The sequence below is a fragment of the Amblyomma mixtum genome, chromosome 1 (assembly GCF_055824585.1).
Source record: "Amblyomma mixtum isolate Tamu chromosome 1, ASM5582458v1, whole genome shotgun sequence".
NCBI lineage: Eukaryota > Metazoa > Arthropoda > Arachnida > Ixodida > Ixodidae > Amblyomma > Amblyomma mixtum.
This window is the reverse complement of record NC_143012.1, coordinates 659,505-686,787: the sequence shown is the minus strand read 5'-3', so window position 1 is coordinate 686,787 and position 27,283 is coordinate 659,505. Positions and strand designations below refer to the sequence as shown.

Genomic DNA, 27,283 nt, shown 5'->3' with positions numbered 1-27,283 from the left:
ATGGACCTCTTTTTGAAAAGGTCTTAAAGCTCTACCTGTTCATATGCTCGCCGCTTTTGAAGCGAGAGCTTCACCGCGACAGGTTTCAAGCCGTCAGCGTGGCTTCGGCTCAGCCGTGTCGGTGCCGAAGAGCACAGCCGTTGTCATGGCACCGCCGCAGCTGGGATGAGGGGCGTGGCCTCGTTCTTCCAGGCACTTCGTACTGTTAGCGTGGCTGCGGCGGCCGTGTCGGCACCGCGCTCCGCCAGCTGCGCATGCGCAATACAACGGAGAGGAGGCGAGGCGGTTATACCGCGTGTTCCGTATTTATCTGTCCCTGTTACGAAAAATTCTCCTGCGCAAACGCCGACTACAAGGTAGCTTATGATAGTCTTCGTCTTTCGATAAGTAATTTAACATCTAAACTTGTCTGCATTTTCTAGAATCGGCGAAAAACTGCATTCGACTGCGGGAGAACTTTTCGTCCAGGCGAGCAAAGAAGCCAGTTTGACAGGCTGCGCCATCTGGCGAGCGGTGAGGCAACCGATGTCACGGCTTGGGGCGAAATGCACCTCGCGCGGTTTCTTCGAATGTGCGTGTCGTCTGCTCCTTGAAATTAATACGATCGGAAAGAAATATCATTCTTCTTTCTAAAAATAACCCAGAACAATGTTTACAACAACATCCAAGACACTAATAAACGGGAGCTGGTCACTTCTGTTTTCCATCTTGTTTTCAATGCTGTCTGTTTTCGATGGTTCGGTCCGGACGTTACGGGAGCTTCCTTTTAGCCCTGTGGTTTGTGTTCGTGCTGTGCCCCAGGGAACCGCGCTGCTGCGCAAGATCGTAATAATTTCAACGAGCTGGCGACACGCACCTTCGAAGCCATTCCTGCCCCAAGCCGTGACATCGGTTCCCTCACCGCTCGCCAGATGGCGCAGCCTGTCAAACTGGCTTCTTTGCTCGCCTGGACGAAAAGTTCTGCCGCAGTCGAATGCAGTTTTTCGCCGATTCCAGAAAATACAGGCAAGTTTAGATGTTAAATTACTTATCGAAAGACGAAGACGATCATAAGCTACCTTGTAGTCGACGTTTGAGCCCAGATAGTCCAGTAGTTTGCGCAGGAGAATTTTTTCTAACACGGACAGATAAATACGGAACAGGCGGTATAAAAGAGGCGTTTGGCGTTGCAGCCCCGGCACGGTGTGAGCCCCGGCTAGAGATGGACGAGTCGACTTGGCTGAAGTAAGCCAGAGACCGCCGTTGAAATGAAATCATGTGGCGGCAAAGTGCAGAAGAGACGGAAGATGAAGCTATCGCTTTTTACCAGGTTTAACCATGCTAAACCATCATCCAATTTTTTGGAGTATGCATCTGTTGTTTGAATGGCAGTTGCAAGCAGAACTGTGACAAAACCGAGTTCAGCTCAAGTTTTCAATACATCACGAGGACCGCAGGAAGGCAAGAGCCAAAGCTTTACATGCTAAGTACGGGAAGTACAACGGGGCAGTCTATGTAGATGTCGCCGAGTATAAGAACAAGGATGCATTTGCAATTGCGGTGGTGGACGGGCGGGGCCACTTGATCGCCTCTGGATCAGTCAAAACCCGCTCCCCAGAAACTGCAGAGGAAGCGGCAATAGCACTAGCTATGACTAGTAGTAATGCTGACCTGATCTTCAGCGATTCAAAAACAGCCATCCGAAATTTGGCGAGGGGCAGAATATCTGTCACAGCGGCGCGGTTGTTGAATCGGGCCACGGAGCGAGGGATTACAGAGGCGGAAATTGTCTGGGTACCTGCACACTCTGGGCACCCTGGGAACGAGACGGCTCACATGAATGCTCGAGGTTTCGTCAGCCGAGTAGGTGAGCCGGACGTCCCGGGAAGGTCCACGAGAGATGGGCTGGTATCCTTTCATGACATTACTACTCATTTCAGACTTAACCGGAGGATTTACCCACCCCCGGACAAGCAATTGGTGAAGGCGCAGGAATGTGTCTGGCGCCGATTGCAGACCAGATGTTTCTTCAACCCATACGTATTGAGCAAAATCTACCCGGACATTCAGCCGGAGTGCAAATGGTGTCACGAATTGGCAACCTATGACCACGTATTATGGAGCTGTAGCATAGCACCGCCACCGGCGGATATTATGCGTGATCCTTCCCTCGAGCAGTGGGAGGCCGTGCTGGCCAGCTCAGACCCGGTCGTCCAGACCAGGGCCGTGGAGTGGGCCACCCAGGTCGCCGTCAGCCACGGGTTGATGGCCATCTAACACGGAATCGTCCACACATGCTCTCTGACGAAAATAAAGTTTTTCCATCCATCCATCCATCACGCATTATTTCAAAATCGGTTTTCTTGCACAACTTCTAGCTCTGCAGTTCCTGACGGACTAACTCACTGCAGCTCCCTTCTCATAATTGTCATTGTGAGGGCAGATATAATTTTCTTGCATAAACTTCTTCATGGCTACGTTTGTGGAGACCTGCCCCGCTTGTCCGCGCACGTAACCCTTTTTCGGATCTTTGTTCTGTTATGGTCGTTGTCAGAGTGGTAGCTATAGGGGCTTTTCGGAGCTGGTTGAGAGGGGGCGCACTTTGCTGCCCGCTCGATCATTTTTATAGCCTCACTGGAATGCATATCTAGCACTTAAGGCGTATATGGTCACTGCCGTCAGCTGCCGAAACGGCGACACCACGGCCACGTACGGCGGCGTCTCGTTCGATCGCTGGCACAGCTCTGCATGGTCGCAGTGTCAGGGTACGTTTACGAGCACTTGTAAGAGTTATAAATTGTTATATGAGAACATAATCGCTAATTTCATGCCCAAACTGAAACACTTGTCACCAGAAGACTAGTCGACATGAGCGAGCAAGAGTGGAAAATTATAATTAAGCATGCTGTTACATTCAAGTTCCCTGTTTGTGTGGACCCACATGTTGCAGTAATGCTTCTTCGTTTCCTGTGTGCGCAGAGGGAGGCTGATAGACAAGGTGATCGCATTAGAAAGCGATAATAATTATTTATCGCCTTTCTCATACTCTGAGTCAGTAAGTTGTGATTCACTTCAGGATAACAGACTAAAAAAAAAGCAGCCAACATAATTTAGCTGTTTTCATCTTAGGGGGAACAGCGCTGACTAGCAACTCATTTTATTGAAAGACAGAGCTTGGAATATATGCAGGAAAAAAATCTCTGCCTCTCCCGTAACCGAGAGTAGAGTAAGCATGAAATGTTTACGGGCATAACGCGTTGGTTGTAGATGGTACTAGTCAAAATCATGAAATGGGTCTAGTGTTCAAGACACCACACCACACCTCACTCTTCTTGTTGCGTCGAAGCGATCGCCTGCAACAGTGCAGGCTAATGGTGTCTTCGACTGGTCGCTCCCACGATCCGGTTCGGATTTGGCAAAGTGAGAGCCGCTCTAGCTCTGAGCGCATAGCGAGACCGGTCAAGCCTAAAGTCACTGGAACTCTGAGTTCCAGTGACTTTAGTCAAGCCGAATGGTCAGCAAGTTTTCAGAGCGAAAGCGCAGGAAGCAGAAAAAGGACGTAACTTCCGGAACCGCCATACCGCAGTGGCGCCGCCGCTGCCGCTGGTGTCAACGACAGCAATCACGCAGTCTGCACCGCCCACGCCGCCGAATCTGTAGCCTGTATCGCTGCCCGGCGGAAGTGGCTCTGTCACGTGAACACATCTCGGGGCCGCTCCGACTTTTTTCTCGGAGCGCCTCAGAGCGCTCTGAGCTGGAGGCGGGCGCTCTGAAAGAACCAGCCGAATGTAGAGGGCTTGATTTCGACCAGCCGAACGTGCGGCTGCATCTCAGAGCGCTCTAGAGCGATCTGAAACGACCAGTCGAAGACACCATTAGATAAGCAGCCGCGAACCGTGGCGGCATGGTAGCTTTCGGGAGCGGCCGCATAATCATGGCGTTGTCGGCAGGGGCGAGCAGTCTTCTGCTGTGGCGTATCACTCGCAAAGCGATCGCTTTCCGCAAGACGCTTCCTATCTCTCCTTTCATCAGGCTCCATTGCTCTGCTTAAGCAGCTGTGATAGTGGCGGCAATTAAATGCAGGACGATGCAGAAGCGTACGCGGACACCACGAGACGCAGGCCTGACAAGAACGTATCTGCAGCGCGTTCGAATACTCTCTCCTGCCAAAAAGGGGGAACCTTCATGTCTTTTACATGCGTGAGTGTGGGACCGCAGCGCCATCCTTGGGGACGGCGCGGAAGCGCGGCCCTCTCTCTTGGAGAGTCTCGTTAAACCTCGTACGGTGCCCGGATAGCCCGGATGCTCTGGTTTCAGTGCCCGGATGAGTGAATTCAGTGCCCGGATGTTGGCTCTCGGTCTCGGCGTGACGTCACCACACTACCGACAACGGGAGTTAAAAGCACTTCATGCTTTAAAAAAACAAAAAAAAAACCTGTTCAAAAGAAACTATGTCATGTGGGAGGCAAGATAGTCTTCTTTGTCAATCGAAACTCTATGGAGGGGGGCGAGAGCGCGCCCCCCTCGAGTCCGGCCGTGACGAAACGCGAGGAAAACCATTTGAATCCGCTAGGGGCGCTGCAGTCTGGAATAGAATAGAGTTTAGAAGGGGGCATGTTGGAATTAAGCGGCATCGGCTGCGCCTGGGGTACTGCCGCATGTCAAGTGCGCAAGTGCGCCCCTATCTACGAAAAGACAGCAGTGCTTTTTCGCCACAAGGCCTTGGTTTCTGTGGCTGTTGGCTTCTTTCATAATGTCAAGGAAGGGTGGCTGACGCACTTTGTTCCTTGATTGTGGATAAAATACGCTTCCATGACTTCGCGCGTCAACTTGTCCTTGTGGCGAAAAAGCACTGCTGTCTTTTCGTAGATAGGGGCGCACTTGCGCACTTGACATGCGGCAGTACCCCAGGCGCAGCCGATGCCGCTTAATTCCAACTCGCTCCCTTCTAAACTCTATTCTATTCCAGACTGCAGCGCCCCTAGCGGATTCAAATGGTTTTCCTCGCGTTTCGTCACGGCCGTACTCGAGGGGGGCGCGCGCTCGCCCCCCTCCATAGAGTTTCTTACTATTACCTAGAGGGAAAGCTGGCAGCCCGTCTATGGGAGTTTGCATGGCGACCCCTCGAGACCACTTCAGCCATGGAGGAAAAAAAAACTTCAGCCACCATGGGCGCTCAAAGCATCATGGGGCGGTGAGCTACTTGTTGCGGAACTGCAACTTTTGGCCAAAAAATAATCAAAAAATAAGGCTGTTTGATAACTACAAACGTCCTAACATTCAATATCTTGTCTAATGATTGCAACAAACGAGCAGAAAAGCATTTAAGTGCAAAGTTTGCCCAAAATAAGAGACGACTCGCTCTCCTATTGGCCAAGTAGTGAACACTATAAAAACTAATATTTCGTAATTAACAGGCGCGTTTTTAAAAGTAAATATGTTTTCAAAAAAGATTTTGTTGCCTAAATACTATAAGAGGTTTTTTAATGGCATTTCGGGAAAGTGAAACCTTTTATTGGCGTCGTGTGTCGATCGTCGCGTTTTCACTACTATGGGTTTTGCCCACTGCGTTCGCGCGAAAGTCGTCTGCGCACACACGAACAGCGTTTTCGAAATGAAACGTCTTAGTAGTGCCGCTCCGGGTTCCCGAAAAATTACGACTGTGCCGCAACAAGTAGCTCACCGCCCCATGATGCTTTGGGCGTCCATGGTGCCTGAAGTGCAGCGCCGCCAGCTTTCCCTCTAGGTAATAGTAAGAAACTCTATGCCCCCCTCGAGACCGGCCATGGCATGGAGAAAGGGCCGTGGCATGGAGGAAGGAAAGAACTATGGGCCGTGGTTTCGTGCGCCTCCCAAGCACGGCGCGCATACAGCGCCCGTCACACTTTGCCGACATGGAAGTTTGCTGATCTGTGCAGGTCTGTAGTTCAGTAGGTCTTGGTTGAAACCGAAACCGACATAGCGTGACAGAGAAATTCTATTATATTATTTTATTACATAATATTTTATAATAAATTATTTAGCGGTCGTAGGTGAATACCTTATGGTGATTCACGCACATCAGTATCTTCCGCACCATTGTAGCGAAGAAAACATGCCACCAGATCTGCGTTGCTCTCAGCTATGCAGCCGCATGATGGGCCAGGACCAGCCAAGACGTTGTCCAAATCCAAATCGTATTATTCAAGATGGCGGATTTCAAAGCTGTGCGTGTTTATTCTTACCCACGTGCGGGCGTTAAAGTAACCGAAGACACTCTCTACTGGAAGCGATTGTCTCTGCCTGTGACTATCAAGGACATCGCAGCCATCAACAACGTTGACATCTTGACCGAAGAGCCTCACTCATTCGCGATCACCTGCTCCTCCAGGGTGCAGGTATTCAACCCGGTCAGTCGCGAGATCACCAGCCGCTTCGCCAAGTTCTCCAAAGCGGCCTGCGGCGGCATATTTCGTGCGGATGGCAAGCTGATCGCTGCCGGAGGCGAGGACGGTGCCGTGAAGCTCTTCGACGTCAAGACGAGAGCCCTGCTGAGGCAGTTCGCGGGTCACAAGCGCCCCACACAGCGCGTCGCCTTCGCCCGCGGCGGCACGCAGCTTCTGAGCTTCTCCGACGACTCCACCGTCGCGCTTTGGGACATCCCTGGCCAGGCGAAGGTGCTGTCCATCGACGCGCACGACGACTACGTGCGCTCGGGCTCCGTCTGCAAGGCGAACCAGGACATCGTCCTCTCCGGTTCGTACGACCATCACGCGAAGGTGTTTGACCTGAGGACCGCTGACCAGGTTGTCGACGTCAACCACGGCGCCCCCGTCGAGTCTGTGCTCATGTTTCCCACAGGCGGCGTCTTCCTCACGGCCGGAGGCCCCCACATCAGGGTGTGGGATGTCGTGGCGGGTCGAATGCTCGCGCAGGTGACGCAGCATCACAAGACCGTGACCTGCCTGAAGCTGGCCAGCGACGGGCAGCGGTTGCTTTCGGGCTCGCTCGACCGGCACGTTAAGGTGTTCGACGTGGCCACGTATCAGGTGGTTCACACGCTCGACTACCCTTGCCCCATCCTTTCGATGGATATCTCGCCCCAGGACAAGGTTCTCGTGGTCGGCATGACGTCGGGGCTCATTTCGGTGCAGAGGAGAAAGAACGAGATCGCCAAAGAAGCCGCCCCCCCGAAGCGCAGGCGCGTGTCTTCCTACTTCACGGCGGCTCACGGTGACCCGGGCTACGTGCCGCGCGAAGGCGACGCCGTCGTCCCAGAGAGAACGATGCAGAAAATGGCCAAGTACAACACTTATCTTAGGAAGTTCGAGGTCTCGAAGGCGCTCACCTGCGCCCTGCGAGACGCCAGGTTTACGAGGGAGCCGCAGATTGCCGTCGCCGTGATGCAGGAGCTGATCCGGAGGCGAGCCCTCAGATCGGCCATGGCGGGCCGGTCGGGAAAGGAGTTGGACGACCTCATGTTGTTCGTCACGAAGAACCTCACGGACCCTCGCTTTGCCAGGATCTTGCTGGATGTCGCCGCGTTGATGGTTGAAGTGTACTACCCCGAGGTCACGACGTGTCAAGCAACGCATCGCAGGTTCAAGATCTTGCAGAAAGTAATGGAGCAAGAAACAAAACACATGCAAGCAATGATGGAACTGAAAGGAACTATCGAAATGCTTTTGGCAAATTCCAGCTGCAGCATAGAGAGAAACAGCGTCCAACCAAACTGAACTCCAAGTTGTGAAAGTGCACTGGTTTTGGGGAAATGTCATCCTCGTGTATATATAAAAGCATCTCAGTTCCATTCATTGCATTTTGTGTCTGTGAATTTGTGACGTAAAGTGCTTGATTTGTGAGGAATTTGCAAAGCTAGCAGGGCCTGAGGCAAACAGGGAACACCAAGAAATTGGCAAAGTGAGGGAAAAAGACCTCCTGAAATTAACATGGTGATCTGCTGTGATCCGCGACAGTACTGTGAGTGCCTAGCATGGAGTCCGTTGGCACACATATAAGGCATGACATGTTGGCCACCTAGCTCGTTTTCGTCGATGAAGCTAGCACTGCTTATGCTAGTTTGTTCTGTGCTGACCGCCACACTGCTTACTAATTTTGGGCGGGTGCTCGTCAGGAAACAAGGCTGCTTTCTAAAGCATTTTCTTTGGGAGGAGCAGAATTAATTCAGTTTTGCATCTTTAGTGGAAACATGAGATGAAGAAGGTAGTGACTGTTTTTAACCCCCTTGTGGTGGTGGAGAAGCCAAGCTGATCATAAGCCAATTGTCATTTCTGGCTTACAACGAGACTGCCTTGTTGTTTTCTGGCTGTGCTGTTTTCTTGTTGTGTGTTTTCTGGCACCCTGCCCGTTTTAAGGCGAGTAGGGATTGTCCAAAGCATTTTTTGGTTTGCTGACAGATAGCAATACGGTGCTAAATGACCATTGTGGTACTGTTTTTGAAAGGAAATGTGTCCGTTTGGGGGTTTGAAAGGATACTGAAGACTACTACATCCAATTTTTATTCTTAGTAAAACTCGATATCTTGCTTTAACGATTTTTCTGACAGCAAAAGACTCATTTGCTGAAGAAATTGGATTTAAAAATCAGGAATTTTTTTCCCCCATAACCATTTAAAAATCGCTGGCATGCTACTCTGTGTTGGGAAGAGAACTTGGAAGATAAAAGCCAGAAGGAGAGTGGTGCAAAAAAGGTAAAAGAAATAAAAAGGTGAGAACATAAAATGCGGCCATTAAATGCGTGCTAAGGTGCATCTGCAAGTAATGATGTAACACAGGAAATCGTGAAGTGCATAGTCCTAAAAATGGGCTGACAAAGTTCACTGCCTGCATGAAGAATGCATGAGGTTAAGATGTGTTTGGAACTCCCATCAAGAGTACCCAATGCAGGCATTAGAGGCAGTACAAAACTGAGCAGCGCATTTTCCCGGCTTAGCGTTACTATATAATATCAAAACTTCCATTGGTCTGACTCCACTGGCACCTCGTCATACGATGGCAGGACTTTGCCTATTTAGAAACTATATCATAATTTCCCCACTTGTGTGAGAGCCTACTCCTGCCTCAACTAAGATCTTCACAATATTTGTTCAAATTCCAAAGTGTTAAGCGCATTCATGGTCCATACAATGCTTTCAATAAGTAATTTTTGCCTACTGCCATAGCGGAGTGGAATGATCATGTCGACAGTGTTGTCAACGAAATAAATCCCATAAAATTTAAACACTTCTTGTTGAACAACTACTCTCCACATTTCCTGTTCTAAGCCCTCTTATTTACTTTCTCATTGCCTTGTTTCATTTTCATGTCTGTAAGGTGTTGACAACTGTGTTTACTTGTGCTTGCAATTTATGTTTGTGTACTTTATTTTTGTAACCCGTTATTACCATCTGTTCTCCCTCTTTATGGAATGCCCAAGGGGGCTTTAGGGGTAAACAAATGACGATGGTGAAAAGGACTCCATGGTCACTATTTGGAAGTGAATAGCAGTGTATTCTAGGCTCGGGGATTTGTGGGTTAAAAACTGTCTTTTGCTTGTGAGAGCGACTGGTTATGGCGATACCTTATAACGGGTCTGCTTTCAGTGCACAGAATGTCTCTGTGACAGTAATTTGTCGATACAGGCCAACTTTCATGTGTCCCTTTGAAAAGCTGGAAGAGGAGAGCAATTGCTTCATTAATTGCAGCTTGAAGCTGGATTTCCTTCGGGGAAAAAATAAGCTCTCTAATACAGGTAGAGTGAATTTGTTTTCAATGCAGTGTTCACTGTTTCAGTGAAGTTTTTCCTGTTCATGGTTCATGTATACTGTCCATGACTCTCAGTCACTACATTTTTCCAACTCTTCAGTGGTTAGGGAATTTAGCCTGAAATAGTTGAGGGAAGCCAACGTTGAGGAAAGATGAAAAAGCTGGTGATCTTGAGGACAGCAGCTCACTAGACACCTTGGCTAGATTGAAACAAGGAAACCTGACCATATTCCGGATTAATGATAGCATAAATTCCTCTGCTTCACGGTGCTCGGTTTTTATATTGACACATGGTACCACTCAAGGCTGATTTAGTGCACACGAACTGTGAAAAAAAAACGTGGCTTTATCTTCAAGCCAAACTGGCTCTTCATGCCTGTGGAGGCTCCGTTTTCTTTGGACTGTTGTCAAGATGAAAACATAAGTGAAACTATAACGTGAAACTGCGAGAAAGAGGTACTGTAGGATAGGATAGGATAAACTTTATTTGCTCTATTTTACAAGTCATTACGGTCGACAGAGGTATAGTTTTCAACCGGTGTATAACCCGCAGGGCCAAAGCTGATTTTGCTACGTTATTTAGCATGGTAACATGTGGTAGGCGTCCACACGGGGCACTTTTTTTTTTTTTTCCCCTTTATAACCACCGGTAGGCTTCTCCGGCTCTGAATAAACGATCTGAAAAAATAAAAATCATGTAAAGTCTGCACACACAGATAGTCCGCACGACGCAGAATTTCAGTTTTTAGACATGTATAGTCGGCGGGACGGTATGCAGGTCAGAAGGACGAAACTACGTGCGAAGGGAAGGCCTTACTCGAAGCCTTTAGCTTTCCTTTCGCTGTTTCCTGTTTCTCCACAGGATATGACCATATGTCGCCGGATGCCTACACCATTTACACTCCGGCTTCACCTCTTGCGGATATATTTTGATATCCTGTGGGAATGCAAGAAAGAGCCGCCCCCTGTGGCTCTGCAGCAAGAACCTTCTCTTGAGCAGCGGGAAGCCGTGTTGGCCAGGTCCATGGAGGAAGGAAATGCCGCAAAGTAACTGCTCCGGATAACCGCTCTCCTTCAATTGGGAGACCTGTTGGTCTACGCTGTGAATTATCGAGTGGGGGCAAGATTTATTTATAGCTGGTTTCAGGCAAGACGTAGCTACAGCTCGCTTTACAATTCTGGAATGGCTGATAATTCACAGCGTAGACCAACAGGTCTCCCGATTGAAGGAGAGCGGTTACCCGGAGCAGTTACTTTGCTGTACTGCTGAAAGCTTACTAAGAGAAGTTACTGGGTCCCACAAAACTAAGAAAACGAGCTACGAGGGACGCCCTGCCGTGATGCCGTATGTTCACAATATCTCTAACAGAATAAGGAGGACAGCTAACAAGTACAAAGTCCAGGTGGTTTTTTCAGCTCCCAATAAGCTCATTGGAATGTGTAAAAAGGTCAACGAGAATGAAGACCACAACAAGAAACCTGGGTGCAACATCAAACACGAAAACACCTATGTAGAGTGAGACAAAAACGTCATTTACAGCATTCCGCTCAGCTGCCAACTAACTTACGTAGGGAAAACAGGAAGATGCCTTAAGAGGCTCCGGGAACACAAAAGATCATGTGAACAACTTGTGAAATCCGGGAATCTGGCACCTCATTTCACACACTGTAAATGCAAAACCAAGGTAATAGGTAGGGCTAGAAACTGACGGGAACGAGAAATTATCGAAGCTTTTGCAATGCACGTTGCTCCAAACCAAACCAAACCAAACCAGATAAGCAATGCGTCAGCTCCCCTTCAGTGATGTTAGGGGGAACAGAATTAACCTACCTCAAGAATAGTAATCTTCGGCTGTTGTAAGCGCGCATAGTTTTTACCTGTTTTTCCTTCATTCTTGTCAGCGCGTGTGTTCCTCCCTCTTCTCTGTATGATATGACATCAAATGTGTGTATATAGTCATGTTTCTTCTGAGATTAAACAGTTGTTAGAAAGCGCTTCATCCTGTGTGTTCATCCCTTTTCCGTGTTTTTGTAGCGCTCACCAATTCCTTCAAGCTTGCAATGTAAACGCATTTTTCATGAACTGGTACAAAGCTTTGCAGTGGGGCATTTGTTCTTGAAGTTTTTTTGGAAAAGCAAAATATTTTGTATTGCAAGAAATATTGTCACCTCTGTTGCTTACAACTTGCTAGTTGTTCAAGGTGTAAACATGCTTTCGGAGCTGCAGATGACTAATTTACTTGGCACGGTGGAGTTACTGCATACAACTGAATGGTGTCTGTCAAATTCGCTTGCTTTAATGACATATTCTCAACTTAATGTTTACTGTTTTCTGCAGAAGACGTCCCCGGCTTGTCTACAAATTTATCATGGTCTGTACAGTATCCTTCCTGCTGCTGTGTATGGCCGGCTTGATGAATTCCTCATGAAGACTGAAGACTGCATTTATGTCATAATAAAATCATCCCGACTGATATGCTTTGCCATTTTGGTCGATTGCTTTACAGATTCATGCATATTACATATAGCAAGGTGTATGTCCGATTTCAGACACTCTGCGGGCTTTTAATAAGCTCAGTGGCCCTGGGAGGTGCATTGATTGGTGGTTGTAGTTCTGGCTTGCCTCATAATGGTGAAGAATGCATTACCTGCAAATATCCTCAAAAGATCCACCGGCGGATATCCGAGATGGATATCTGTCGGCAGTCTAAATAATTATATTTGTACCTCCGTCGGAGGTCCGTGCGAGAGCCGTTGGACGTTGGTGGATCTCCCACGGATATCCGTATATCCAGTAAAGGACATACCTCGGACGTCCATTGAATGTACACTTAGAACAATACCATCCGCATACATTAGTCCAGCCAGCACTTGGTTTACCTTCTGACCATCCTGCATATAACTCACGTCAACTCCTACCCCACTCTCTTCCAACCTCTTTTCCATTTGGCTCACATATACCATGAAAAGTAGAGGTGATAGTGGGCAGCCCTGCCTTAGCCCTCTCTTAATTTTTGCTGGTTTTGTAGTTTCTCCCTCCCAGGTTACTACGACCTCATTGTCTGAATATACACGTAGATATTCAACCAGATTTCTATCAGCGCCATATCCCTTCAATTGGTCCCAAAGTTTCTCCTGATTCACATTGTCATATATGCCCCCTTAATGTCTAAAAATGCCATCCATAGAGGCCTCCGACTTGCCTCAGCTAGCTCTATACACTGCGTTATGACAAATAGATTGTCCTCCAACCGTCTGTCCTTTCGGAAACCGTTCTGCAACTCTCCCAAGATCTCCTCACGCTCTGCCCATTCTTCCATTCTCATTTTCACCATCTGCATTGCTAGCCTGTAAAAAACTGATGTGACCGTAATTGGTCGGTAGGATTTAATGTTGTCCCTGCTTCCCTTGCCTTTGTATATTAGTCTCATCCTGCTCACTTTTGGAACGTCTCCTCCCTCTACTACTTTTTCAATGATCTGTCGTAATTTCAGTTTGCTTTTTTTGCCTAGTATGGTAATTAATCTCATAGGTATGCCGTCTGGTCCTGTCGCTGTTCCGATGGGAACCTTGCCTTCTATTCTGTCCCAGTCTCCTGCTGTTCTCTCCCTAGGCCCTTCCTCCCCTGCCCCATTGCTGTCCCTGCTCTCCCCTAGACCATCCGCCACAGGCTCTGCAAATGCTGCTTCAATTGTTTGTCTGATAAATTCTTGTGCTTCCTCTACCCTTTTTCCATCCTGTGTGGTCAGAGTGTGTTGGATGCCCTCTGTTCTCTTCCCCTGTAGCCTTATGTGCTCCCAAAACCTCTTTGCAGCATTCCTATCTTTCTTATTTACCTCCATCATCCACTGGACTCCTGCCTTTCCTATTTTGGCTTGGACCAATGTCGCTGCTTCCCTTTTGCTCTCAAGGTATTCATTCCATTTTGCATCCACTTCGTCTGGTGGGGCCCCCCTTTTCTTTGCAAATCTGTGTTCCCTGGATGCCTCCTGTCGTCGCGCTATGGCTGCCTTCACTTCCCTGTCCCACCAGCTTTTTGGCGTGTGTCTTCTCTTTCTTCTTCCCTTTTTTCTTTGGGCCTTCTCTAACTCCCCTTGGAAAACCCCCACGAGGGCATCATATGTCCACTCCCTATCCGGTTGCCTGGACACTATGTCTTCAATGTGTCCAGACACTTCCTGCAGTTGTGCATCAGTGAGGTTATGTTCCCGACAAGTGCAATGTTGCCAAAACAGACGCTGCAGCCAAGTTCAGTGTTGCTCACGCCCGTTCCCGACAAATGCAATGTTGCCAAGGTGTTGTCTGCTGTTGCCATGACGCCCAAACAGACGCCCCGCTGGGTGAATGCTAGGGAGCCTACATGTTGCGCGCCACCGTCTTTTTACATGCAGGCTCTCTAGTGAATGCAGAAATGCAGCGCCGCGTCTTTCCTGGCCCAAGTGTATTGTAGCAACGTTTGCCTGGCCTGCATATGTGCGAAAATTATCGGTGAGTGGTTCAGCGGTAGAGTGAGATTCCTGGCCTTTCAAGCCAGCATTGGTGGCACTTGTTTTGATTGTCGGTGATTTGACTGTGTAACTGTCGCTTTTTTGAGTCTTTTCTCTTAACGGGTTTCGTGTAAAGTCCACGGCGGAGTGGTTTTTGTATGATGTAGGTTTTGAGCGTATATTTTCGTGGTTTACTGCAAAAATTGTCGTGACAGCCCGTACTCATTGTGCCCATTCTTCGTCTTAGGTTGTGGCACAATTTTTTTCAAATTGCTGAATCGTCAGACTCATATCTATCTCACACCTCTCATGAAAGCTGCAGTTACGGATGACGTTGTCGCAAAACTGAAATAAGGGAGCTGGAGTCAGGTAACCTAGAACAGTGCATTGGGCTGTAAGATCATTTCCTTTAGACATTGTTGCAAACAGTTTCATGATGGCATATGCCTGTTGTCTTATCTTATATTGGACACAGGAATGGTGATACGTCCACACAAAGTACTAGTGTTAAACAGTTCCGAGTGCAAACAGTAGGCGTTAGTAATATTGCACCCACTGCTCTGTGTGTAATCTGAGATGGATGTGGCAGCCACATATTTTCTGCAATCTGTGATTTTGTTGGTAGGTCCTAAGCATAGATGATCTGAAAGTGCAAGCTTCTCTCATCTAGAGACCAGCTTTCCATGCTTGGCATATGTGCTTGCTCCTTTTCTCCAATGCATAATGACTCTTTTGGTGTAAATCGTACCTTGATGGAAACAGCGCTGCTAGCGATTTTTTTTAGGCAATTTACAACTTCTACATTGACACTTTGTTCCTCAATTCAATAATGAAGTTAGCTAATTATGCTGAACTAATTAATTAACTTTGAAGCACGAAAAAAAACTGCAGACTAGGTCCATAGGTCGGCACACTCACTCTTGAGTGCACTCATATCAGCTCACATGTGAGTGAGTGGTCGTGCGTGTGAGTGGACGCGGGTGTGAGTGAGAAGTTGTGATTGCTAGTGAGTGATCGTTGTGAGTGCAAGTGGTCATGAGTGTAAGTCGTGAGTGCGAGTGGTTAAGAGCGTGAGTAGACATGAGTACGAGTGTGAGTGAGTGGTTGAGAATGCGAGTGGTTACGAGTGTGAGTTGACATGAGTATGAATGCGAGTGAGTGGTGAATGCGAACGAGTGTAAGTGCACATGAGTGTGAGTACGAGTGAGTGGATGTGAGGGTGAGTGGCTGTGAGTGCGAATGTTATTGGGACACCCCCCATGGTGCCGAGGTATGACTAGGTCACATGACTCTGAACTACCCTCAGTTGGTCTCACGCAGCTAGGACATTCTGTGTTTTTTTAAAAGCTTGGATACTTTTAGCTGGGGCACCTCGTATATGGCGCATGATAAAATATGGTAGATAGCAACTGCATACCGGAAAAAGGTGCAGTGGGAATAAACAATCATAACAAAACATTTTATTGAGCATGCTCAATTTTACAAACGTATTAAGGAGCACCGCAAAAAGAGAACACAATACTATATAAAAGCACTCAAGCAATAAAAGCCGTACACAATAAACACAGGGTTCATTGGCATGGCAAATGAAGGTATTTAAAAAGTACACACTTTTTCAAGTTTTTATGGAATGATGCTTCTGTACTCGATGATTTGATGATTGTTAGTAGTGAGTTCCAGACACAAATTAATAAAACATAAATGAACAAAATGAATAATGAATAAAAACGAAATATCATCATTTTTCAAGCCAGGTATAGGGCTGTTGTCCTCACCAATATCTCTCATGTATTCCAATTACTCCGGGGAATTAAATGCCTTGTACTTTTGGTACACTTACTGCTAACTTTGCATAAGGGTGCCTAAGTCAGCACTGAACCATAGTTTATCTCAAGCTTGCCTAGAGAATAAACTCTTGCCAGGCATTGCATATTTGAAACACTTTCTCTGTAATTTATTTATTTAGAGCATACTGCAGTTCCAGTGAAGGGCCCTGGCAGGAGGGGCACAATAAGCACAAAACAAATTTGTACAAGGCAAGTCATGAAACAAAAGCAATTCAACGAACGGCCTGTTCTAAAGCAGCAGTGTCAACTGCTGATGATGGTGGTAGCTGATTCCACTCTGTAATGGTGCGGGGAAAAAAAGAAAATTTGAATATGTTAGTTGTAGCAGCTCTGCATGCACCACACATGTCCGTTTTCGTTCCATGTTGTATGAAACTAGTTGGGACGATGTGCTGTCTTTAAAAGACGTGAATGACGCATATAATGCTTTTTTGTTCAAAGTTAAAACTGTCTATGATAAATGTTTTCCACTAGTCTGTCCGCGCAAACGCAATCCAAAGAACAAGAACTGCTGCGCAAAATAAGGACCAAAGAGAAAATGTTTGCGCAATTCATGAAATCACGGGAGCCTTCCAAGCTTGAGAAGTGTAAGAAATACCGAAACCAGCTGAATAGAGAATTGCGAACTGCTAAGCTAAGCTATTTTGAACCAGTGGGACCAACTGCACAAATTACTAAATCGCACCTCAAAAACAACTATTACGACAATAGTGAAAGATGGTATACCAAGAGGTGGGGAGGAACTGTGTAATGAATGTAATAATTACTTCGTTAACATAACCAAAACATTATGCTGACCCTCTGACACACCTGTGGGTTACGCGTATAATACACCATGCATTCCGGAATCCCTGTTCATGTATCCCACTGATGAAGGTGAAACAGTGACAGTGTTTAGAAATCTAAGAAATAGCAGAGCTGAAGATAAAGATGGCTTTCAGATCAAACCCTTCAAATTTGTAGTTAACATACTAACTCCAATACTAATGCATATCTATAATCTAGCCATAGAATCTGGCGTGTTTCCAAAAGAAATGCAGGTAGCAAAAGTGGCTGTCATTCACAAAGGTGGTGCTACCTCAGATATGGCTAACTACAGGCCTATTTCCATTCTTCCGATATTATCCAAAGGTCTGGAAAAGATTATTTATGTGAGAATCAATACTTTTCTAGCCAAACATTCAGTTCTATCAGACAGTCAGTTTGATTTCAGAAAACAAAGGTGCATGGAAACGGCACTAATTAAGCAAAAAGAAATAATAATAAATGCGTTTGAGGAAAAGCTCCTTGTACTAGGAATATTTGTTGATTTTTCCAAAATATTTGACCTGCTTAATCATGCTTTACTGGTACATAAACTCAATAACTATGGAATTAGAGGTAACAGCTTATCTTGAATTGAATCATGTCTGAAATATCGTAAACAAATCAACCTCGCAAGCTATCCTCTCTGGTGTACCACAAGGCAGCATTCTGGGCCCCCTATTATTTAATATTTACATTAATGATATATTTTCTGCTCCCCTTCCTGTCAACATAATAGCGTATGCAGACGACCTCAAAATGCTTTCGCCGCCGCGGTGGCTCAGTGGTTATGGTGCTCGGCTGCTGGCCCGAAAGACGCGGGTTCAATCCCGGCCACGGCGGTTGAATTTCTTTGGAGGAGAAATTCTAGAGGCCCGCGTACTGTGCGATGTCAGTGCACGTTAAAGAACCCCAGGTGGTCGAAATCACCGGAGCCCTCCACTACGGCGTCTCTCATAGCCTTAGTCGCTTTGGGACGTTAAACCCCATAAACCAACCAACCATCAAAATGCTTTCCTCAGGTAACACAGAAACAGACCTGCTAGAACACGTCAATAAGTTCTTAGAATTCCTGCGTCAGTGGTCCTTTAAGAACTACCTAAGGGTAAACATCACGAAGACCAAAGCAATAATATTCTGAGCTAAAAACAGAATGGTGCGTGCAAATTTTGACCTTTGGTTAGCAAACAAAAAAATTGATGTCGTGCCAGCTGTGAAATGTCTTGGTGTTGTTTGGACCGAATCACTTAATTGGGATAAACATACTGAGAATATCTGCGCTAAAATAAACAAGATTAATGGCATCCTATGCCGCCAGAAGCATACACTTCCGCCTAGAGTTAAAGTATTAATTTACAATGCATTAATATTGCCACATATAACTTATTGTCTCATGGTCTGGGGGACAACAACCAAGCAAAAGCAAATGAAAATTCTAATGGCGCAAAAACGAGCAATTAGATTAATAGCTAATGTGCCGTGGTGTACTCATACGGGTTCCTACTTTGTAAAGTTCAGTATAATGAAAATCTCAGAGTTATTCCCATTCAAGTTAATCTCTATGTATAAAAATGCTGTTTCAACTAAGAATGATTTCCTCTTATCAAGTTTCAACCTCATTCGTTAGATTCCATCTTATAACACACGGAACAAAATGTTATGGTCCGTACCTTTCTGCCGCACTACATACGGTAAGCAGTCACTGACATACAGTCTACCACATTACCTCAATATTGTGCCCAAGAACAACATCATACTTGAAAAGACTTCACGGCATAAATTAATAACACTTAATCCTTTGTTTCAATGTGCATAATTTTTAACGTCATGATTAGAACATATACATATAGCTTTGTGTATCTTCTTTCTACTTGATTTGTATCTCGGTTGATTATAAATGCGTTTCCTGTACATAAATATTTTGAGCAGTTTCTTTTGTCAAATAATGTCGAGTGATAATAGAGGCATAACATCATGCAAATGTTAATGTATATATTTTGTGGCTGTATTTTCTTTCGTGCTTGCGAGTGCGCTCTTCCACTGCTGTTGTGATTAGCTGCCAGGCGATACCGCCGGCAGAGGGCGCAGGGTAGCCCTCAAGCTGCTCCAACGCAGCTTTTTGCCTTGCGTCCTCTCTCCTCTGTTACTAATGTAACCTTGTGAGAGTTAATAAAGATGTATGTATGTATATGTATGTTTTAGTTAAAAATGCAGAATCAAGCCTGCCTTTCACAAATGCACAGAACTGTCTCAAAGAGGAAACTTACTGAAGCGTTTTAACACACAAGGGACAAAAACACTGACTGGGCTGCTTTACCAATGGCTGTTCTGACAGAGTTGCTCGATGGGAATGCTGACAAGGTGATCTTGAGGCCCAAGATCAGATTATGTTTGATTGGTGCAGCAAGCATATACTTTCTAGAAAGCCCAAGAGGGAACCTAAACTCAAATGTCAGCATGTGTTAGTTAATCCTCTAGGTCATCCTGCTAGGATTGCAGCCACAGCAAAAAAAATGTGAAGTTGCTTCCATGCATGTTGCAGAAAGCATTATCTATCCTAAGTTTCTGTGTACTCCATAAATGCAGAAAGATGACCCCTAGAAACTGCCAGAAGGCCCATGTTAGGTCCAAAAGGTTTGCAGCATAAGAATCCAGGTATCTTAAAGCTTCCTGCTACATTTTATTCCATTGCAAAGAAAGTAACTTCGAACACTCTGTGGACTGCAGCTACTAGCCTGCTAAATGTACCTATTAATTGAAACAGGTGCAATCAGACTCCACAGCCTTGGCAAAAGAAAAATAGGAAATTGGAAAGGGGTAGGTAATGCAGGCAGCACTACAGCAGAAACCCTCCCATAACCAAACAGTAAACATGAACATTCATCGTGAGAGTCACGGAATGGGAGAACTGTAAAGTGAGAGTGTGATTGATTTGTGTCCTAAGTCTGTGTACACAATGCTCTATCAAAAGTATCGTTACAACAGGATGCATATATTCTCAAAATCTGAATAGAAAATTCCTGTTGACAGTGTCAGCATGGAGCCTCTTGTTTTGTTTTGAGTTTCAGATCGCTATCTGTTTTGGGGCAAGGAGAATTTTGGGGAATGGAAGATGCCCTTGGAGTGCACATTCAAAATGTAGTTTATTAAGGGAAACACCCAAGGTGAAGTACATTTCAATTAGGCAGTAATTACTCATGAGTTTGTACTTGATCGCAATTATACTGTTGTAGAGCAAAGCTAAACAGCTTTCTTTGCAGCTGAAGGGAAATCTGTCTTAGTCTGGCGATAGAGCCAGGGACCACTGCCTGCCTGGGCAGTCACTCTACATTTAAGCTAACCAGGGTGCCTAGCAGATGCCATGGTGAGGCCGAATTGATCAGCAACCCGAAGCAAGAACGGTGTTAGTCTCGCTCTGAGTTGTTGATCAATTAGCTCTCTTTATCTAAATGGTGTGAAGCTTCTGACACCATGAGACACTGTGCAGGAAATAGTTGGGGGATAGCCCTTGGCCTTTTGCTTCTGACAGCCTATGCAAAAGTTCTCGAGGAAGCATGGTCACATTGCATTAAGTGTATGTCTCTTCAGTCTTCTTTAGATGCTTTAAATTAATCCCTCCACTAAGACGACCCTTGTAGCCAGCGGGTTCTTTTGGGATGTTAACCTGGTACAATTTACAATTTTTTTCACGCGCGGGATGCTGGAGCCATAGATGGGGCGGAGAGACAGTCAAGAAGAGAGGTAATCCATTGATCTTTACGCTGCTCATGAGGCATGACGCAGGTGGTGAGTGAAGGCACAGCGGAGTGGAGGGCGGAGAGGCTGGCAAGCTCGGCCGGGAGCGGGACAGGGCATCAGTGTCCTGGTGCTTGCGGCCCGACCAATAAACGACACGTATGTTTTATTCTTGTTGACGGAAAGCCCATCGAGCAAGGCCGCCGGAGCGAAGAAAGCCAACATAGGGCATGGTGGTTGGTGATCACATGAAAATGACGCCCATAGGGATAAAGTCTAAACTTGCCAAGGGCCCAGGCAATGGCCAAGCACTCTTTTTCTGTCACGGAGTAGCTGGATCCGGCTTTCGTGAGGGTGCGACTGGCGTAAGCAATGACACATTGTTCGAAGCCAGGCTTGCGTTGGGTGAGCACAGCCCTGAGGCCACTGCCACTGGCGTCCGTGTGTGGTTGGAGCTTGCGGGTCGAAGTGATGCAAGATGGGTGGTGCCATGAGGAGACTTCGCAAGGTGTTGTAGGCGTTGTCACAGGAAGGCGACAAACTCGAAAAAATCCACGTTGCTGCTGAGAAGCTGAGTTAAAGGGGCAACAATGGCCGCAAAATTGCGACTAAAATAGGAACAGAGGCCTAGGAAGCTGCGCAGTTCCTTAATGCAAGTAGGTTTTGGAAATGCAGTCACAGCATGAAGTTTGGCGGGATTGGGGCAGACGCCCCCTTTTGACACACAGCGTGGCCTAAAATTTTCAGTTCACGAGCAGCAAATCGACACTTCTTTAAGTTCAGCTGAAGGCCGGCATCCGTAAGGCAGGTTAAGACGTGCTTCAGCCAGGACTGATGAATCGCAAAGTCGGGCGAAAAGATCACGATGTCGTCGAGATAACGGAGGCACAACTTCCACTTCGGGCCGCACAGAATGGCGTCCATCATGCGCTCAAAAATAGCTGGAGCATTACAGAGGCCAAAAGGCATGACGTTAAATTCATACAGGCCATCAGGGGTCACAAATGCGGTTTTAGGGCGATCGTTGGCTGCCATGGTGACCTGCCAGTAGCCAGAGCATATATCGAGAGAAGAGAAAAGTTCCGCTCCTTGAAAGCAGTCCAGAGCATCATCAATGCGGGGAAGAGGGTAAACATCCTTTAGCGTGATTCAGGTGGCGGTAATCAATGCAGAAGCGAATAGAGCCATCTTTCTTCTTCGCGAGTACCACGGGTGAGGCCCAGGGACTGTGTGAGGCCTGAATCACGCCGCTCTGAAGCATGGTGTCAACTTGTTGTTGAATAACTTAGCGCTCACTGGCGGAGACACAATATGGGTGCTGACGCGTGTCGATGTGGTGGGCGACAGTCAACGTGCAGGTCAAAGTGGGTTGGTGTAAATCGAAGGAGGAACGAAAGTGATGAAGCAGTGCGAGAAGTTGAGTGCATTGAGGTGCAGGGAGAGAGGCGTTGATGGAGGGAAGGAAAACGTCTGGAGGTGAAGTGTCGAGCGAAGCGTCAGTCTCATCGCAATAGAGAATGAAATCAATGATCTGGACGGTACCGAGGCACTCACCGCGACACACAATGGAAGCATATGTAAACAGACTGGTCATGAACAATGCGCTAAGGCCAGCTGACAGGGTGAGGACGGCGTAAGGTATGGGCAGGTACTTGTGGCACAGAAAGAGGCGATGGTGTAAAAATTATGTTGCCGTCGTGAACAAAGTCAGAAGCGATGGGCACAAGAACAGAAGAACAGGGAGGCAGTTGAGTGTCTTCAGCAGTGACGGCTTTGGCAGGAGCAGCAGAAGGGGCATCGGGCGACGAAGAACCGCTGAGAGCAAAAAGAACTCGAGTTCAGCCCGAGCACCATCGATGACTGCGTTTTGGCGCGATAGGAAGTCCAAACCCAAGATGATTTCATGAGAACAGTTTGGCAGAATGATCAATTCAGTCATGTAGAGGAACTCCTGAATAACGACGCGAGCAGTGCACGTCGCTAATGGTGCAGTAGCCTGCGCGCTTGCGGTGCACAGCGAGAATCCAGAAAGTGGGGGCGTCACTTTTCGCAAGGAGCGGCAAAAGGCAACTGACTAGCGAGGTGGAGCTACAACGGACGTTTTTCCAAGAACTCTCGTCCAGCAAACTTTTGTCCCCGATAGTACATATGTGAACAGTGGCGTGTCGCGTCCGCGAAATATACGGTGCGGCACTGCTGCATTCTTGTACACGCGGCTTATCTTGGCCTGCATTCTTTACCCGTCCTTGTGAATCGCAATACGACGCCTTGAGAAAAGGGACTGAGACTGCAAAATTAATAGCTTCGCCACATATTCCGTGAACCTCCATGAATGCTAGCACCTCCGTTCAGCCGCTGCTGTGGTTATTGTGTTCGGCTTCTGACCCGAAAGACGCGGGTTCGACCCCGGCAGCTATCGTATTTCTATGGAGGCGTTAATGCTAGAGGCCCGCGTACTGTCCGATGCAGTGCACGCTGAGGAACTGAAATCAATCCTATTTATTTATTTATTTATTCAAAGTACCTTACAGGGCCCAGAAGGGCATTGAGTAAGGGGGGCAAAAACAATAGATTAAGCAAATAGGAACAATGAGTTAAAAACAATGCGTGATACAAGGCAAAAAGTAAACACAATTATAAATATACAGGGCAAAACGTAACTACAAGACATACATCACCGCATCGAAAGAAAAAGCAGTAGCCATAAAAAATGTACTAATGGTTGAAATTGCACAAGAAACCAAAACTTAATCCAATACCAACAAGAAGAAAAGGGAACCAAGGACCCAGAACAACCTGAAACAAGACACAATGTCGTTAAAGAAAATGTTTGCGCAGCTGGTCTTGAAATGATTGGTGGTAGCCGATAGATGCGATAGAGTTAGGAAGATCATTCCAAAGAATAATGGCACTTGGAAGTGCAGATGAATTGAAACCATACGATTTCAGCAGCGCGAACACGGTTAGGAAAAAACAGACAGAAAAATCAGGTTCCTCACAACGAAATCTACCCGCCCACTGTCAGGGATGTGATAGCGAAAAGAAATGTGTTCCCCGTTTCAAAAGAACATCTGTGCTAAAAAAGCATAAAAACCAGTTGACGCGCGAAATTGTTGAAGCTGCCTACATCAGGAAGTCTAGGGAAGGTTGTGTGAGCACTCCTTCAATCTCCCTGTCCGAAAAAGAAGTCGCTTTTCTTTCTGGTTTCATTTGATTTCACCCGGTTTTAGAGGCATCTTTTACATGGTTTCTGACATTTTAGCCGTGTTAGTTGTTGGCGTTCATCCTTAGTTAACTTTTTTAGCAGTTGTTTTTCGCCATTTCACCTAACAACCTCCGCTTCCTCGGCCTTGTTATCCCATCGTGTTGTAGCAATGTCATTCCTGTGTTTTTAGCCTTTTTGCTTGTGTTTTCTTCAGACCTTCATGCACCCTCAGCCCTGTTGTTCCATGCTTTTTACATGTCTTTCACCGGTTTTTAGTCTTTTCTTTGTTAGTACTCATGCTCTTTGTATCCTTGATAACCGGGGAGAAGTTCGCGCTCTGATTGTGTTGTGCTTAGATAGATCCCCCAGGTGGGTGTTTCTGTGGCGTGTGTATTTAAGAGCGAGGTCTTGGGCATTCTTGAAATAAAGTTGATAGTTCAGCGCTCTGTCCTGTCCCCCTTTCTGTCTGTTTTTCCTAACCGTGTTCGCGCTGCTGAAATCGTATGGATTCCCACCAACTAGCCCGCCAGATTGTGTTAGATGAATTGAAGGCTAGCTCCGTAAATGCGTTTAATGCTGTACTGATTGTGTAGGCGGCGTGAAATGCGTGAAGGCTCTTCGAGGGGCAAGGTAGATGGCCTGGTGCTGTGACGATATTTATGTAGTAAGCATAAAAGAGCGATGGAACGGCGAATATGTAATGGTTCGAGGGAGATATCAAGTTTGATCTTAGTGATGCTGGATGGAGGTGGTACTTTTGTGTGATGAAACGAGCGGCTCTATTATGTACGGGTTCAAGCATGTTGATTAGGTAATTTTGATAAGGAGTCCACGTAGGTGAAGCAAATTCTAGTTGAGGACGCACGATTGTTAAGTAAGCGACTTTTCTCACGTTATTAGGGGCATTTGGCAAGTTCCGGCGCAGGTACCCAAGTGATCTTGAAGCTTTGGCATAGATGGATTGAATGCGCGTGGCCCATGAAAGATTATCCGCGAGGTGAATACCAAAATACTTATAAGATGATGCCCGAGACACTACAGTACCTTCAATGGAGTACGAGAAATTAGAATTAGTACGCTTGCGGGTGAAAGAGATAACCTTGCATTTAGATGAGTTGAGCATCATTTGCCATTTACTACACCAATTTGAAATTAAGTTCAGGTCAGTTTGGAGAGCAAGGTGATCATCCATAGAATTAATGGGCCGGTAAATGATGCAGTCATCAGCAAAGAGTCATATAGAAGAAGATATGTCTGTGGGCAAGTCGTTAATGTATATTAGAAACAATAAGGGGCCAAGAACACTGCCTTGGGGTACGCCAGACTCTACATCACTTAGTGGGGAGGTGAAATTGTTAACTGTAGTGAACTGCTGGCAAAATGAAAGAAAGTTACGTAGCCATGACAGTGTTAAAGAATCTAGGCACAGAGCAGACAATTTTTAGAACAAGCGGGAATGTGCAACACGGGCGAAGGCTTTAGCAAAATCTAAAAAGATACAGTCACTTTGAAGGTTAGCATCCATGTTGAAATCCAAGTCAGTTGTAAATTCTAGCAGTTGGGTGTCACAAGAAAAACCTTTCCGGAAGCCGTGCTGATTAGGAAAAAAGAAAGAATTAAGTTCCAGATGGCAGTAAATGTGGGAAGCGATAACATGCTCGAGTAATTCACAGCAAATGCAGGTTAGCGAAATGGGGTGGTAGTTTTCTGGTGAATTTCTGTTTCCACTTTTGAACACTGGAATGATCTTAGCAATTTTCCAATCTGTAGGAAGTAAACCAGATGATAATGATTGCTGATAGATGAGGCATAGAATTTCACTGGAGATCGATACAGTGTTTTTCAATATTTTATAATTTATGTTGTCAACAGCTGATGAGGAAACCTTAAGATTTGCAATGAGACGAGCGATACCTTCAGCGGTAATGGTAATAGGGGCCATATATTGGTAATAACGATCAGGAACAATGGGTATGTTGGAATGATCTTCCCGAGTGAACACTGACGCAAAATATCTGTTAAATGCTTGGGGACATTCACTCTCCGAAAGCTTCAGTTTATTGTGCAGTTGTAACACTAAGTGCATTTTTAAGCGTAAACAAAAAGTCATGCTGCAGTGTTCAAGTATGACACGTTGGAACCAGTTCAGGTGAGCTCTCCGTGCTGCGCAGCTGCCTACACGGCCTTCTTTGGTACTGTACTAATTTATGAGAAAACAGCGGTTGAGGTACCTTATGGTCACTTTTATTTTATCATTTACTTTTATTTTGTCATCCAGAAATCTTGAGTCACAGTCATGACCTTGTGCTGCACTGCTATCTTCTGTTTTGTCAGCCTCAAAAGTTTGCGGAATGTGGCTGTGTAGGAAAAACTTCATTGGTGTGCCTTGTGTACCAGTTTCCTGGCATTACGCCAGTGAATGGAGTGTGCATGTTCTCTCATGATTGCCTTGCAAATGTTGCTATGGGTTATGGCGCATGTATATGGGTTTTTCTGCGCACCCAAATTTCGTTGGGTTTTGTCAAGATCATACATGTCAGAAGGGCTGGTGGTTATTACATCAGAGCAGTGTGAATGTGAAAAATGTACTGCAGTGGGTAAATGAAAACTAAAAAGAATGGTACAAGGCAAAGCTGCCGAAACCGCTCACCAGTTCTTCAAACAAAGTGAACATAGCAGCACTAATTCTGTTTGGGCGAGTTGGTAATGATCCATTTTCTTAAGCAGTTGTGTTGCTTGTCTTCCTTTCATGTGTCCCCTCTTTCCGCACTGTTTAACAATGATATCACTACTATGCCTCACCATTTTTTACCTAATGTGTTTCTCTTGGGTGGCTTGCAAAAATGGCTCACGCTGGCATATCATGGTCCACAGAATGTTAAATTATGGAATAACTTGGATGGTTCTCTGTGTGCATTGCCGAATAATCAGTTTCAAAAAGAACTGCCATACCATTTCTTTGACATTGCTGTAATCAAATGCTGTGTAACCCATCCCTGCTATGCCTCTAACACAAGAGACAGCAGTATGTATAAGTAAATAAAAAATACTCGAATGCTTCCTTCTCAAAATTGATGCCATGCAATGACACCATTTTAGTGAGCAAATTAGACATCAACTGATAATCTTTATCACATGCTTTGTAGCCTTTCAGTGCCTGTTTTTGTCAGCCTGTCTGCAAAGGCTTTCTTTGTTTTTGTTTAGGCGAAGTAGGTGCCGATTAAACCAAGGCGCAGTGTTAGTGCATGAATCTGTCAATGAGAGCAGCATGTTTATTACTGAACAGGTTCCAGTTGACCTCCACTGAACGTGTTCAAAAACTGAGAAGAAAGTGCTCAGAAAAAACTGTCAACTCAGCATTTATTTTGGCGAAGTTTGCTCGGTTGTAGCACTTGATTTGTTTGTTGCGAGTTGCTTTTTTGTGGGGCTCGAAATTGAGATTTCCCGTGATTATGGAACAATTAGTAAGGCCTTCTAAAAGCG

General features: G+C 46.1%; 1 protein-coding gene and 1 long non-coding RNA gene across 5 annotated transcripts in view; one reads left to right on the top strand and one right to left on the bottom strand.

Moving 5' to 3' along the window:
• The first annotated feature begins 6,144 nt into the window (after positions 1-6,144).
• Positions 6,145-7,777, top strand: LOC149365196 (U3 small nucleolar RNA-associated protein 15 homolog). The gene has a single exon (XM_089588239.1). The coding sequence runs from the start codon at positions 6,168-6,170 to the stop codon at positions 7,692-7,694; it is 1,527 nt and encodes a 508-aa protein (XP_089444365.1). The 5' UTR covers positions 6,145-6,167; the 3' UTR covers positions 7,695-7,777.
• Positions 7,778-10,213: 2,436 nt separating this feature from the next.
• LOC149365195 (uncharacterized) overlaps positions 10,214-27,283 on the bottom strand; it is a 35,228-nt gene continuing 18,158 nt past the window's right edge. Inside the window, exon 4 of one of the 4 annotated variants that reach the window (XR_016292802.1) lies at positions 10,214-10,400. This is a non-coding gene — a long non-coding RNA (uncharacterized LOC149365195). Of the gene's footprint in view, positions 10,401-11,581; positions 16,334-16,353; positions 25,395-27,283 lie in introns of those variants that run through there. The other 3 variants (XR_016292803.1, XR_016292801.1, XR_016292804.1) reach the window with 3 other exon arrangements.